The sequence below is a fragment of the Pan paniscus genome, chromosome 13 (genome assembly GCF_029289425.2).
Source record: "Pan paniscus chromosome 13, NHGRI_mPanPan1-v2.0_pri, whole genome shotgun sequence".
Classification (NCBI taxonomy): Eukaryota; Metazoa; Chordata; class Mammalia; order Primates; family Hominidae; genus Pan; species Pan paniscus.
This window is the reverse complement of record NC_073262.2, coordinates 105,591,092-105,607,204: the sequence shown is the minus strand read 5'-3', so window position 1 is coordinate 105,607,204 and position 16,113 is coordinate 105,591,092. Positions and strand designations below refer to the sequence as shown.

General features: G+C 38.1%; 1 protein-coding gene and 1 pseudogene across 13 annotated transcripts in view; both read right to left on the bottom strand.

The window, feature by feature from the left end:
• Positions 1-2,196: 2,196 nt before the first annotated feature.
• On the bottom strand, positions 2,197-11,782 carry LOC103786478 (UPF0729 protein C18orf32 homolog; annotated as a pseudogene).
• Positions 11,195-16,113, bottom strand: part of CARF (calcium responsive transcription factor) — an 81,059-nt gene continuing 76,140 nt past the window's right edge. For 9 of the 13 annotated variants that reach the window (XM_055108973.2, XM_055108977.2, XM_055108975.2 and 6 more), the window contains one exon: positions 11,195-15,518. In XM_055108973.2, coding sequence (XP_054964948.1) covers positions 15,400-15,518 — 119 coding nt within the window. In that variant the 3' untranslated portion in view covers positions 11,195-15,399. The remainder of the gene's footprint in view (positions 15,519-16,113) is intronic. The other 4 variants (XR_004670281.3, XR_008624571.2, XR_008624569.2 and 1 more) reach the window with 4 other exon arrangements.

Sequence of the window (16,113 nt, the reverse complement as noted above, 5' to 3'; positions counted from 1 at the left end):
ACCTATAATCCCAGCACTTTGGGAGGCCAAGGCGGGCAGATCACGAGGTCAGATCAAGACAATCCTGGCCAACATGGTGAAACCCCATCTCTACTAAAAAAAAATACAAAAAATTAGCCGGGTGTGGTGGCGCGCTCCTGTAGTCCCAGCTACTCAGGAGGCTGAGGCAGGAGAATCGTTTGAACCCGGGAGGTAGAGGCTACAGTGAGCTGAGATCGCGCCACTGCCCTCCAGCCTGGGTGACAGAACGAGACTCTGTCTCAAAAAAAAAAAAAAAAGAAAGAAATAACAAATGAGGCTGTGGAGAAAAGAGAATGCTTATACACTGTTGGTAGGAATGTAAACAAGTTCAGCCACTGTGGAGAACTGTTTGGAGATTTCTCAAAGAACTTAAAACAGAACTAACATTCAACCCAGCAATTCCATTACTGGGCATCTATTCAAAAGAAAATAAATCATTCTACCAAAAAGACACATGCACCCATTATGTTCACTGCAGCACTACTTACAATAGCAAAGACATGCCCATCACGGTGGACTGGATAAAGAAAATGTGGTACATATATACAATGGAATACTACATAGCCATAAAAAAGAAGGAAATCATGTCCTTTGTAGCAACATGGATGCAGCTGGACACCATTATCCTAAGTGAATTAACATAGAACACCAAATAATGCATGTTGTCATTTATAAGTGGGAGCTAAACATTGGGTACTCGTTGACATAAAGATGGCAACAATAGACACTGGAGTCTACTAGAGTGGGGAGGGTGGGATAGGGGAAAATGCTGAAAAACTATTGGGAACTATGCTCACTTCCTGTGGGACCAGATCATTCGTATCCCAAACCTCAGTATCACTCGATATACCTACGTAACAAACTGCACTTGTACCACCTGAATCTAAAATAAAAGTTGAGGGCAGGCCTTGGTGGCTCAAGCCTGTCATCCCAGCACTTTGGGAAGACAGCTTGAGTTCGGGAGTTTGAAACCAGCCTGGGCAACATAGTGAGACTCTGTCTCTACAAAAAATAAAAAATAAGAAATTTAGCTGGGTATGGTGGTACACATCTGTAGTCTCAGCTACTCAGGAAGATGCGGTGGAAGATCCCTTGAGTCCAGGAGGTAGAGGCTGCGGTGAGCGATGATCACGCCACTGGACTCCAGTCTGGGCAACAGAGTGAGAGCCTGTGTTGTAAAAAGAAAAGAAAAGAAAAGTTGAAATTGTAAGAAAAATAAATATGAATGAACCAAAAGCTTGTTTCAGTGTACATTTAGAAGGAAAAGGATAGAACATTTAAGAAAAAAAAATTTTTTTTTTAACTTGTTTTTTAAGTTTCCCAATGAGAAATCAAACAGCCTCTGTAAAGGACATGTCCTTATTTGAATATTTTTTAGAAATAAAAATAACATCACAAAAGCCTAGTTTCCCAATGATATCTTTTTGTGTTTGCAGTTATCCACTCTTACCCTATTAAAAGATTTCTGATGTTATAGTGGATATTGAAAGATCACTTTATTTAGAAAAAGAGAACCACTGGGGTGGAGGTAGAATGGGGAGTTATTGTTTAATGCATAAAGAGTTTCAGTTTGGGATGAAAAAATTCAGGAAGTGGATAGTGGTGATGGTTGCACAACAGTGTGAATGTACTGAATATCAATGAACTGTATACTTAAAACTTTTTTTTTTTTTTAGACGGCGTCTTGCTCTGTCACCCAGGCTGGAGTACAGTGGTGCAATCTCAGCTCACTGCAACCTCTGCCTCCCAGGTTCAAGCAATTCTTCTGCCTCAGCCTCCTGAGTAGCTGGGACTATAGGCACGCACCACCATGCCTGACTAATTTTTGTATTTTTTAGTAGAGATGGGGTTTCACCATATTGGCCAGCCTGGTCTCAAACTCCTGACCTCAAGTGATCCACCCATCTCAGCCTCCCAAAGTACTAGGATTACAGGTGTGAACCACTGCACCTGGCCTTAAAACTTTTTAAAACCAAATGTTTAATACATTTGTAGGGATAAAAAGAATGCAACAAGAATTAGAATTTTGTAATTACATTAGACATTTATATAGAAGATGTTTCAACAGGGCTTGGCGGCTCACCTGCGTAATCCCAGCACTTTAGGAGGTCAAGGCAGGAGGATCACTTAAGTCCAGGAGTTCCAAACCAGCCTGGGCAACATGTTGAAACCCTGCCTCTACAAAAAATACAAAAATTAGCCAGGTGCAGTGGCATATCCAGCTACTCAAGAGGCTGAGGCAGGAGGATCACTTGAGTTGAGGAGGTAAAGGCTGTAGCGAGCTGTGTTTGTTCCACTATAGCCTGGGTGGCAAAGCAAGACACTGTCTCAAAAATTAAAAAAAAAAATAAAATAAAAATAGTAAAATAAAATAAAAGTTTAATAATTACTACTCTTATGGACAAGCAGCTTCATTGTGTTAGATGGTAATTATATCTTTATGTTTCACATCATTACCACCCCCCAAAACTCCACCCTTCATTTCACTGCACAGACTCACTGCACCGTTTCACAGTAAAACTCTGCTCCACTCCAATTAGAAGAGCCCAAATAAATTAGAGCAAACAGTAGTCAAATTCATAGGCACGAATGACAGAGGACCAAAGATTTTAAAGTACTGATTTAGTAACAAGAGCATCTACTGGCACAAACCTTCTATTTAATAATATTATTAAAACAGCAATAATAGAAATGAAAGCTACCTTAATGAAAAGGGAATTCAGGAGTGAAGTCATTAAATATAACTAACAACACTTTAAATATGGATTCCATCAATTTCATGATTAGTATCAGGTAAATATCTAATCCATCAATCCTGAATTCTGGTCTCAGAGAAAAAGGTCAGAGAGGATTACAAAGAAGGTGCTTCATATTATCAAGTCCTTTTTTTTTTTTTTTTTTTTTTTTGAAACAGGGTCTTGCTCTGTTGCCCAGACGGAAGTGCAGTGGTGTGATCTCTGCTCACTGCAACCTTGGCCTCCTGGGCTCAAGCAATCCTCCCACCTCAGCCTCCTGAGTTACTGGGACCACAGGTGTGCTGCACTACATCCATTAATTTTTGTATTTTTTGTAGAGATGGGGTCTCATCATGCTGGCCAGGTTGGTCTCGAACTTCTGGCCTCAAGTGATCACCTGCCTTGGCTTCCCTTGATATGGTTTGGCTGTGTCCCCACCCAAATCTCATCATGAATGGTAAATTCCACAATTCCCACATGTTGTGGGGGGAATCCAGTGGGAGGTAATTGAATCATGGGGGTGGGTCTTTCCTGAGCTATTCTCATGATAGTAAATAAGTCTCACCAGATCTGATGGTTTAAAAAAACGGGAATTTCCTTGCACAAGCTCTCTCTTTTTGCCTGCCACTATCCAAATAAGATGTGACTTGCTCCTCCTTGCCTTCTGCCATAATTGTGAGGCCTCCCCAGGGTAAGTCCATTAAACCTCTTTTTCTTATATTTTGCCTAGTTTCAGGTATGTCTTTATCAGCAGCATGAAAACGAACTAATACACTTCTGAAGTGCTGGGATTACAGGTGTGAGCCACCATGCCGGCAATCAGGTCCATTTTTAAAATGATGAAATCCTTTAGGAAAATCACTTTAGTCTTTTTATCAGAGATGTCTGTTGGCCCTTTTGTTGGTAATCCATTTATGTCTGCATCCTTACAGTCTACTTTGCCATTGGATTCCTGCATAGCTTTTCTAGGCCATAAATGATGAACAAAAGGAGAAATCAGAGAGTATGTGGATGGCTCCAGGAATTTTTTGTAGATCCAGAGCAGGGCTAGAATGATGATTCAAAGAATGCACACCACTGTCCCAGGCTTGAGCTCCTAGACATGAGAGCCCAAGCTCTCCATGTGATAAAACTACTCTCCATGTGGGAAAAAAATAGAGAAAGAAATTTGACCCCCTCTGATACTAAAGTAGAAGGCGGGACTCAACTCTGGACCAGATTGAAGACTGGCTGACACAGGGAAGAGGCGAAAGCACTTCTCCATAAAACACAGCCAACAGTGCCATGACAGTTACTCATTCCATGGCAACGACCTGGAATTTACCACCCTTTTTCTAGAAATTTCTGACTAACCTGCCCCTTAATTTGCATGTAATTAAAAGTGGGTATAAATGTGACTTCAGAACTGCCCCTGAGCTGCTACTTTTCACACAATGCCTATAGGGTAGCCCTTGAATTCCTTCCTAGGCAAAGCCAAGAACCTCCCCAGGCAGAGCCCCGATTTTGGGGCCCACCTGCCATGCAAAACCATATGCAGGAAACCACTCCAAGTAGACAGTAGACCGTTAATAAGAAAGGCAAAACCGTAAAGATTTAGCAGATCATATCTGCATGATCTCTGGGTAGGACATTTTTTTTAAATTGTAAAATACATACCATAAAATTTGCAGCCCATGCGGTAGCTTATAATTCCAACACTGTGGGAGGCTGAGGTGGGAGGATCCCTTCAGGCCGGTAGCTCAAGGACAGCCTGGGCAACATAGGGAGACCCATGTCTCTACAAACATTAAAAAAAAAATTATTGGCCAGGCGCAGTGGCTCACACCTGTAATCCCAACACTTTGGGAGGCTGAGGCGGGCAGATCACTTGAGGTCAGGAGTTCAAGACCAGCCTGGCCAACATGGTGACACCCTGTCTCTACTAAAAATACAAAAATTAGCCAGGCGCAGGGGCGGGCGCCTGTAATTCCAGCTACTTGGGAGGCTGAGGCACGAGAGTCGTTTGAACATAGGAGATGGAGGTTGCAGTGAGCCAAGATCACGCCACTGCACTCCAGCCTAGGTGACAGAGCAAGATTCAGTCTATAAATAAATAAATAATGTATTCTTCCTTATGATGCATTTTAATAGTTCATGAATTGTTAAGAGTTAAATCTGGTTATAACATGGTCTATGGAATAAAAAGTCTCGGGTTCAGATCCTAGGTTCCTGGCTTTCTAGATATATGATCTTGGGCAAGGTATTTAATCTTTTTGAATTTATTTGCTTTTATATAAAATTGGGGTAATAATATTCAGGCCAGATGTGAGGATTAAGTTATAAAGCATCTGGCACTCAAAAAATGTTATCTAGCTGGGCATGGTGGCTGACACCTGTAATCCCTGCACTTTGGGAGGTCAAGGTGGGAGGATCACCTGAGGCCAGGAGTTGGATGCCAGCCTGGGCAACACAGTGAGAGACTTGTCTCTACACAAAATTTTAAAAAGCAGGTTAAGGGCCGGGCGCAGTGGCTCCTGCCTGTAATCTCAGCACTTTGGGAGACCGAAGTGGGCAGATCACCTGAGGTCAGGAGTTCGAGACCAGCCTGGCCAATATGGTGAAATTCCGACTCTAATAAAAATACAAAATTAGTCGGGTGCGGTGGCACATGCCTGTAATCCCAGCTACTCGGGAGGCTGAGGCAGGAGAATCACTTGAACCCAGGAGGCGGAGGTTGCAGTGAGCCGTGACCGCACCACTGCACTCCAGCCTGGGCAACAGAGCGAGACTCCATCTCAGAAAATATACATAAAAAATAAAATAAATAAAAAGCAGGTTAAGGTGAGATGATAGCTTGACTTTAGGAATTTGAGGCTGCAGCGAGCCATGATCGCCCCACTGCACTCCAGACTGGGAGACAGAGTGAGACTCTGAATTTTTTTCTAAAAAACGGAAAAGTTATCTATTATTTTATGGAACTATGTAAGTAATATATGTTAAATGAAGAACATCTTTACTTTACAGCATTGTTGACAGTCCAAATGCTGCTAAGCTTAGGGAAGGGTAGGCAAGTTAAAAGGAAAGTGCATGTTGCTGGGTAGCAAGTCATTAGGTAATTCTTTTTGTTGTTGTTGAGATGCAGTCTCGCTCTGTTGCCCAGGCTGGAGTGCAGTGGTGCGATCTCGGCTCACTGCAACCTCCGCCTCCCGGGTTCAAGCAATTCTCTGCCTCAGCCTCCTCAGTAGCTGGGATTACAGGCGCCCGCCACCATGCCTGGCTAGGTAATTCTTTTTAAACAACTTTTTGAAACACTAAGGTTTGTATTGTAGGTTTTTTTTGGTTTTTTTTTTTTTGAGACGGAGTCTCACTCTGTCGCCCAGGCTGGAGTGCAGTGGCGCAATCTCGACTCACTGCAAGCTCCGCCTCCCGGATTCATGCCATTCTCCTGCCTCAGCCTCCCAAGTAGCTGCGACTACAGGTGCCCGCCACCATGCCCGGATAATTTTTTTGTATTATTATTATTATTATTATTATTATTTTTTTTTTACTAGAGACGGGGTTTCACCGTGTTAGCCAGGATGGTCTCCATCTCCTAACCTCGTGATCCACCCGCCTCGGCCTCCCAAAGTGCTGGAATTACAGGCGTGAGCCACCGCCCCTGGCTGTATTGTAGGTTTTACATGTTACTGAAAAAATAAATCATTAAATATATTGTCATTTGCTGTGTAATTTCATGTCTATGTACAAAGTCCATGCACTATTTCAGAAGTTAAAATAATTCCCTTTTTATAACAAGTCATTCTGTGCATTTCTGCTCATTTTCTCTGTAAAATAAATGTCTTCAATCCTTTATTATGAGCAGAATTATTTCAAATCTAGGCCAAGTAAGGAAATTTAAGAATCTAAGATATAATGGTTGTGGCTTAATCTCAAATATAAAAATTACTCACCTAAGTATTAGTAGTAGCTGTCTGATACTATCTGCAAGTTCTTATGTCTATATAATTTCAACTCCTAATTATTTATACATGTAATACTAATAAACATGTCACTTATTCCCTACAATTCAGTGTCTTCAGCTATTAAATAAGAAAATAATATTTACACTTGGCTCTATCCACAGAAATTTTGTGAAGAAAAATTGAGCAACATGTGAATACACTTTGAAATAAAGTAACAAATCCTATCTTATGAGAAAAACACAAAACTCAAATGATGTATAGTATATATAACAGGTTTTTCTACAAACCACGCTTCAATGCTGTCATGGCATACCAGCTGATAAACTGCTCTGCTAGTTTCCTAGGACTGAAGGCCATTTCATATCTGCCCTGGAGAATACAATAGCTAGTTTTAACTATTAGTACAGCAGTAAAAACACACAAGGTTTTCCTTGCATGCCACTCTGGATTTGATTCAACTTCTCAAAAATCTTACATCCTTAGTTCACCTTTTTAAAAGTTCTTCAACTCATCCCAATATTGCTAATGTAGTATTTCATAAATGCTGTCTTATTCATTGGCTTGATATCTCTGAATTTTAACTACTCGATTCAACTGCTGTAATTTGAATTATTTTGCTCCGTCTTTTCAGTTTAATATTCTAATGTTTTAAGTATAAATGTTTCCCAAAGTGCCCTGGCATTGAGAGTTAAGAGGAGAAAAAAGGGAAAAGATATTATTCCACTGAAATTTGTATTAGCAACTAGCTGGCTTCCTCAGACTTCCTCCTAAAATTCATTAACCATCGACATCATTCAAACAAATGAATCCATGCTGCTCACCCTAAAGCACAATGCATGGATTTGCCTGTGTGAAGCCACATGATCACAAATCAGCATCTTCCCTGTGACCTTCAATTTGGTGTTCCTATGTGAACCCACTTATTTCAGTCCTTTTTTTTTTTTTTTTTTTTTTTTTAAGACGGAGTCTCGCTCTGTCGCCCAGGCTGGAGTGCAGTGGTGTGATCTTGGCTCACTGCAACCTCTGCCTCCTGGGTTCAAGCAATTCTCCTGTCTCGGCCTCCTGAGTAGCTGGGATTACAGGCGCATGCCATGACGCCCGGCCAGTTTTTGTATTTTTAGTAGAGACAGGATTTCACCATATTGGTCAGGCTGGTCTTGAACTCCTGATCTCAGGTGATCCACCCACCTCGGCCTCCCAAAGTGCTGGGATTACAGGCATGAGCCACCACGCCCGGCCAGTTCTTTATCTTAATGCATGATATGTGTCTCTGAATAGTTCTTTATTATACAGGGGTATCTGAATTTTAGCTGCTCTGGAAGATGGCTATCTTTTTGATGTGGCTCTTTGAACTTCCTAAAGTGGATTTTCATGTGAACCACAAAATCTACAAGTTGGATCATCATAAACATATGCCCCTAAGTTTGGTGAACATTTTTGGTCATTTTTGTATGATTCAGTAATAGAGACTTGATTTAACTTAAATTGATCAACTCAAGGGAAACTTACCTTGTGTTTGGCAATCCAGATTTAAACTTAATGTCATTGTCTTGTCTAATGTCATAACTATATTTTCTTCTGTGTTCCACTTAATTTTCAATTTTCGTATCAGAACAAATTATTTGATAATGTTAGGTACATTTGAAGTCATTGGGTAATTACATGTGATGCAATAGTGACACTAAGTAAACGTCTTTTTAAGACTTTGGAGTCAGACAATTCTGCCCTTTCCAGATGACCTGGGGAAAATTATTTACCACTTTGGACCTCTTCATCTAAAAAAAATGGGACACAAAATCTCCAATTCCTTACAACCTGCCTACTCCTTTCAAAGGTGAATTAAAAAAGTGAAAAATTCATTCCATTGTGTTGGGAGTTAGGTTTCTATTGGAAGAGAGGGGGAAAAAACCCATCATATTGGGAGAGTTGGTTAATTGAAAAAATATCTACTTAAACTTATCCTCTGCAACAAAATAATTTCACTATACTAAAAACAACACATAAGAAAGCTATAGGAAATTTTAGATAAATGTTTATCTGCTATCTAGTTGGAGGAGAATTGTTTAAGCACAGAAGTCATCAAAATTAAAAGGCAAACTACAAACCAGGAAAAGTAGCAGAGAGTTGATACACTTAATATATAAAACATGTTGCACTTCACACAATAGCCTTGAAGAAAAATGAGATGAACCTAGTATAGTGTGACATGGTAACAAATCTCAGACTAAAGTAGGTGTCCACAATTAAAACAACAAAACTATGCATTACACTGCTATATAATAAATAATTTGACTTTCCTTTATCTGTGGTTCCTGATAGTGAATCTTGGAATTTCCCAAGTACTAGGAGTGTATTTGTTATTCATGAGCGCCTTGAATCACACCTGAGTATATGCAATGAGATGACACATAGTGGGCCCCTAGATAGCTTCAGGATGGGAGCTGGTCATGCTATAAAGACCAAACATCTAATTAGAGGGTTGGGTTGGGGCTTTGAGCCAATGATATCAACTCAGCCTCCTGTCCTCCAGGAATGACAGGAGGACTGAAGAATGAGTCCAATCATGGGCCAATGATTGAACCAATCATGCCTATGTAATAAAACCCCCTGAAAACTCTGGACATGAAACTCAGTAGATATTCCTGGTTGGTGAATACATTGATATGAAAAGTGAATAACATGTCCTGATTCTACGAGAGGGCACAGAGGTTCTGCATTCAGGACCCTCACAGACCTCATCTTACGTATCAGTTCATTTGGTCATTTCTGGTTTGTATCCTTTCTAATAAAACTGTGGTTGTAAGTATAGTACTTTCCTGAGTTCTGTGAGTTGTTCTAGCAAATTATCAAACCTAAAAGGGGATGTGAGAACCTCTCAGATTTGTAGTCAGTTGAAAGTGCAGGTGGAGCTGGGAGTGGTGGCTCACGCCTGTAATCCCAGCACCAGCACTTAGGGAGGCGGGCAGATTACCTGAGATCAGGAGTTCGGAGACCAGCCTGGCCAACATGGTGAAACCCCATCTCTACTAAAAAATACAAAAATTAGCTGGGTGTGGTGGCACATGCCTGTAATCCCAGCACTTTGGGGGGCCAAGGTGAGTGGATCACCTGAGATCAGGAGTTCGAGAGCAGCCTGGCCAACATGGTGAAACCTCGTCTCTACTAATAATACAAAAATTAGCCAGGTGTGGTGGTGGGCACCTGTAATCCCAGCTACTCGGGAGGCTGAGGCAGGAGAATTGTTTGAACCTGGGAGGTGGAGGCTGCAGTGAGCCAAGATCATGCCATTGCACACTAGCCTGGGCGACAAGAGTGAAACTGCATCTCAAAAAAAAAAAAAAAAAAGAAAACAATTTAAAAGTGGGTGAGCTATGATGCTGGCTGTGGTTAAAAAAAAGAATAAAAAACAAATAAGAAAACAAAAATAAAAGTGGGCAAGGCTGGGCACGATGGCTCATGCCTGTAATCCCAGCACTGTGGGAGGCCAAGGTGGGTGGATTGCTTGAGCCCAGGAGTTTGAGACTAGCCTGGGTAACATGGTGAAACCCCGTCTCTACAAAAAATTAGCCAGGCATGGTGCGCATGACTGTAATCCTATCTACTAGGGAGGCTGAGGCAGGAGAGTTGCTTGAGCCTGGGAGGTGGAGGTTGCAGTGACCTGAGATCACACCAGTACACTCCAGCCTGGGTGACAGAGCAAGACCTGGTCTTAAAAAAAAAAAAAAAAAAAAGTGGGCAAAAGATTCAGACACATCAATAAAGAAGATATAGAGATAAAGATGGCAAATACAACATGAAAAGATGCTCAATAGTGGTTATTAGAGAAATGGAAATTAAAACCACAGTAAGATACTACTACCCACCTATTAAAATCTCTAAAACCTAAAAACTGTTCATAACAAGTGTTGGCTAGGATATAGAGAAGCTGGAACTTTCATACACTGTTGGTGGGAATATAAATTGTTACAACTACTTTGGAAAATCTTTTGGCAGTTTGTTAAAAAGTTAAATATATACCTAACATATGACCCAGGCATTCTACTCCTAGATGTTTACCCAAGAGAAATGAAAGCATAAGTCTGTACAAAGACTTGTACATAGATGTTCATGGAAACTTTATTCATAATAGCCTAGAATTATTAATGTCCATCATCAAAAGAATAAACAAATTGATATATTCATAAAATGCAGTTCTACTCAGCAGCAGATAAATGATTTATTCATAAATGCAACAATATAGACAAATCACAAAATTACTATGCTAAGTGACAAAAGCTAGACCAAAAAAGGTTCATATTATGTGATTTCATTTGTAGCAAACTGATCATAAAGAAAGCAGATCAGTGGTCTGGTGATGGTGAGGTGGCAAGGAGGATTAAGTAAGAATGGATCACAAAGAGGTACTATGAAACTTTGAGAGTGATGAATATGTTCATTACCTTGCTTATGGTGATGATTTCATGGCTGTATACATATGACAAAACTTATCAGATTGGGTACTTTAAATATGTACAGTTTATTGTATTTCAATTATACCTCAATAAAGATATTTAAAAATAAAATCCCTCCTGGTACATGATTCACACCCTGTACTCTGGTTTTAGTATTCTTATACCCAAATCACATTACCAAAGGTTTTCCATATTAACCATACAAATTATTTTTCTCAGGAATCACTTTAGCATCCATTAATAAATGTGTTTTTTCTATTCCCAAAGTTTTAAGAATTCAGTCAGCAATGAATACTTGTATTATTCAACAGTAAAATTTATACATAACATGTATGTGGCAAAAATATACTAAGGCTTTGTCCTTATGACTAAGTTAATTAAGTAGAATGACAGATTTTTAGATATTAAAACAGTGTATCATTTAAGATGTTTGATGTCTAAACCAGCTGATGGAGAAGAACCAATGCAGTATCCCTTCTGGAGAGATTAAGATTTTCAAGGTCCTCAAAAATAGGTACAGAGTGGAATAAAGTTTAAAAAAAAGCAAAGAGGGATAAAATTAATAATCCCTTCTCTTTTGATCACATACTTTGTCATTACTCCTAAAATATAAAGCTATACTTGAAAATGTCATGGTGCCAAAACGTCGGGGGGCTGGGGGGGTGGGCGTGGAGAATTACTTATTACACATATTGTTTTAAAATGTTGATGCTTGGCTGAGTTGCAGGGTATTAAATGCATATATATCTCCCCAAAATGTAATGCTAACAGGAGTTACTTGTAGTTATGCTTAAAACTTTCAGGTTCCAAATTGGACATAAATCTCTGGCCAAAATTCTCGGGTATTCAAGTGTTTATTCAGCATCTTCAAGATGAACAAAATTGCCACTATCTCTAAGAAAAATATAAAAAGAAAACTAACAAGTATAAAAAAAAGCAGGATTTTTAATGAAAAAAATACATGGTAACAAGGACACTATACATCAAGTTGCTATATATATATATGCACAGACATTTTTTAAACCTCTTTTTTTAAACCTGGTACAAGTTAAACAACATCTTTCTCATACCCACATGATTAAGTATGTATTCTGACAGGATATAAAGAAGATGAAACACAAGCTGGTGGGTCTCAGAATTAGAAACTCTAATGCAGGACCAGATCCCAAAAGCTATGTTTTCTATCACTTTTGTGACATTTAGGAAACATTTACCCTGCATAAAATATAAAAGCTTTTCCTTTTAATTATACTAACTGTTTGTACAAAAAATCACTATTGAGGGAAAGGTCCACCATGGCTGTATTTATCTATAATTCACTGTAGTATATATAAAGTTCACTTGGAAGTTGGAAATGTGGAAACTATAATGAATAAACAAGCTGAGCTGTAATTGTGAATTTTTTACTGCTAATTTAGAATGTCCAACTCACTCCTACAGATATTACAACTTACAATACATGACACACACAAAAAACATGTCAAACTTTGCTGTAGAGCTGTTAGAGAAAGCCAGTATAGATACTGAAAATTTTAGAAGCTTGTATTTAATACCCTATACATTTCAAAATAATTAAACATTTTAAATATGTAAACATAGTTTTCAAAAAGTGATGCTGAGCACCTTTAAACACAATACTGATACATTGTGACTAAACATGCATTTAGATGACAATAAATTTTTAAAATCTAATTTAGAAACCATTTTTAAAGAGCTACTCATTGAAATACTTACATGAAAATATTGATAGCTCCAGTTTCTACCTAAAAACCAAAAGAGTATATAATTAGGGATTTAAACTTTTCTTCATGCTCTTGGTTTTTGTGGGGTTTTGTTTTATTGGTTTGTTTGTGGGAAAGTTGCTCTGTAACTTTCTGATTAAAAAACAGTATCAGAAGAGACATTCACACAGAATCAAGTGAGAAAAATATTATTTTTCTAACTATACCAAAGTCTGAGTCCTCTGACACATCTCATCCTCACAGGTAACTGACTAGAGTTTGTATATTAACAAGCATTTCTCCTTTGCAAATCAACATCAAAAAAGAAAGGAATGTCTCCAAAAGAATGTAGTTCAATTGGTGAAATAGCTAATAATAAACCATTACCACTATTACCACTATTGAGAGGTAAAGATTTATTATTTAGAATCTTGAAAGAAAAGGATTCCATAAAAACTAGAAATAACAAATGAAAAGAATATTACCTATAGTGCAACACTAAACTATAAATTAATTTGGACTTATTCCTTTTATGTACACACAGACTAAGAGAAATCTGGATTTGAGGTAATTAAGTACTGTGTTTAACTTAGTGTAACATAATCAAATTTGGCAACCTGCCTGTATAAAATGCCAACATCAAATGTTTTAAATTCATAGGAAAAAGTAAAGTAATTTTTATTAAAAATCATACATATAACTAAATATTAGCTTTGCATTAAAAAGGGTATAAATAATAAACTTTATATTAAATAAAATATAAATCTAAAGAGCAAGGAATATTAGAATTCCACCTACCTCTACTATAACAGTACTTTATATTTAGATACATGTCATGTACCTGAAACAAAGTCAATTAAGAATGGGAGGCTGGACTTAGAAAAGCCAAAAGTGACTCATATTCATGTAAAGTATTAATGTTAAATTTGATATTATATTGTGCATGTTTTGAATATTAAACATTGATATCCATTTAAAATCTTTATTTTTAAAATATAAAATATACCCACAAATGGTCTCTGGAGAAACAAAAGCCTTTAGGTTAATTTCCTGACAATTATAGTTGATATTTCTAGTTTACCAATCTTTTTTTTTTTTTGAGATGGAGTTTTTCTCTTGTCACCCAGGCTGGAGTGCAATGGCGCGATCTCGGCTCATTGCAACCTCCGCCTCCGGTGTTCAAGCGATTCTCCTGCCTTAGCCTCCCAAGTAGCTGGGATTACAGGTGCCCACCACCACACCCAGCTAATTTTTGTATTTTTAGTAGAAACAGGGTTTCACCATGTTGGCCAGGCTGGTCTCGAACTCCTGACCTCAGGTTATCTACCCACCTCAGCCTCCCAAAGTGTTGTGATTACAGGTGTGAGCCACCATGTCCAGCCTAGTACCAATCTTTAGACAACAGATGCTTATAATGAATATACTGCTTAGTAGTAATTTGGTATTTGAAGTTAATATACTTACTTAACAAAAAAATCCCAGATCAGATGTTTTAAAGTTTTAAATATAAACTAAATTTTAAACTATAAATACTTACCTTAAAATACTAGAAATCCTAATATCATCAATTCAGTAAGAGCTCTGGCATAGAAAAATGTAACTACAAATCAAATTATTTTTTAACCAGTGCTGGATCTTCATTACAAAATAAGAGGGAAAAAAATCCTCTGCTGTCATCAAAAAGTTTTCCAAATTATCTGTAAACACCAAGGAATTCTATTATTCTTTTTCAATTCTCTTAATTTCTACATCTTTCTGCCTATAGTGTTTTACTTCCAATATAGCACAAATCCATGCTACATATGTTGATTTCTGTTGCTTATCTGATTAATTCAAGTAAAAATTCTCAGTACTTACCAAGACACTTTAAATTTCTATTAGATAACCATTAGTATACTACTGGTTTGTAGTTAAAAGTACAAAAATTAGAAGGGAAGAGGCTAAAATGCAACTGCACAGTTTCCACAGATGTAGCTGCTGGACTTTGTGTTATGATGTAAAATCTAATACTTCATCTTTCTTAATGAGATAGATTATAAACATTTTCTTACCTGTCTGGCAATTAACAATTTCTTCACAACTTTAAAGAGAGAACAAGTTCTTTTTCAGAACTTAAAAAAAATTCATGATATACATACACACATACAAACATATATTCACACAATGTTTTTGTTGCTGTTGTTCTTTTCTGTTTTGTAATAACCAAAATTGAATATTTCCAAGGATAAGTTAAGTAAACTATTTGTGTTCAGACTATATTACTGTGGATAAATTCAGAACAGCTTTTGAAATACTGGCCTTATTAGATAATCAAAGAGCATAAAAATTATACAAAATAAGAAGAGTAAAACATCTCTTAAGGAAGGTAAAAATATGGAACTGGCAACAAATATATCAGTTTTAAATAAAAGCTTCTCATCAAACTGGTCTTCAGTCCAATTATCTCAATGCCACGCTTTGACTATATTCACCTTCTTTTCTAAGACATCAGAAGTCACCAGAGTTGTAAATTCTGAAAAGCTTCAATAATTTATGTAGCAGATAATTTCTTATAGTCCACAATTTTTTTCGCTTCCATAGACAATGCTGGTTCTTTGGGTTCTTGCTTAACTTGGCTCACAGAAATGGTACTTTCTGGATTTTCTTCAACTTTAAAAACAAACAGAAAAATCCTAAAAGTTAATCTATTTCATGACACTGGAAGAGAGGGGAAAAATATTTTATATTCTAAAAATAACTTCTGTGAAAACTTTTGTTCTTCAAAGCAAACTGCAAATCTTTTCCCACAAAAAGTGCCCAATCCAGAACAATTTGTGTGCAAAGAAGTAACAGATAAAGTAGGAGTTAACAGAGTTTACTTCCATGTTGACAGAGATTAGTAATAAAGTGAAGGTAAGAAGGTCTTGGGCTAAACCTAAATGCCCAAGTCTTACTAGTTCCCTTTCAACTCAACATTTATTTTGTAATTCCAAATCTTCCTTTTGGCCAGGTGCAGTGGCTCACTGCGTGAGGAGTGGGAGGCTGAGGTGGGAGGATTGCTTGAGCCCAGGAGTTCAAGACCAGCCTGGGCAACAGGCTGGTTTAAAAAAAAAAAATTAAAGAATTTGCCCAGTATGGTGGCATGTGCCTGTGGTCCCAGCTACTTGGGAAGCTGAGGTGGGAAGATCGCTTGAACCAAGGAGGTCAAGGCTGCAGTGACCTGTGATTGCATCATTGTACTCCAGCCTGGGTGACACAATGAGAC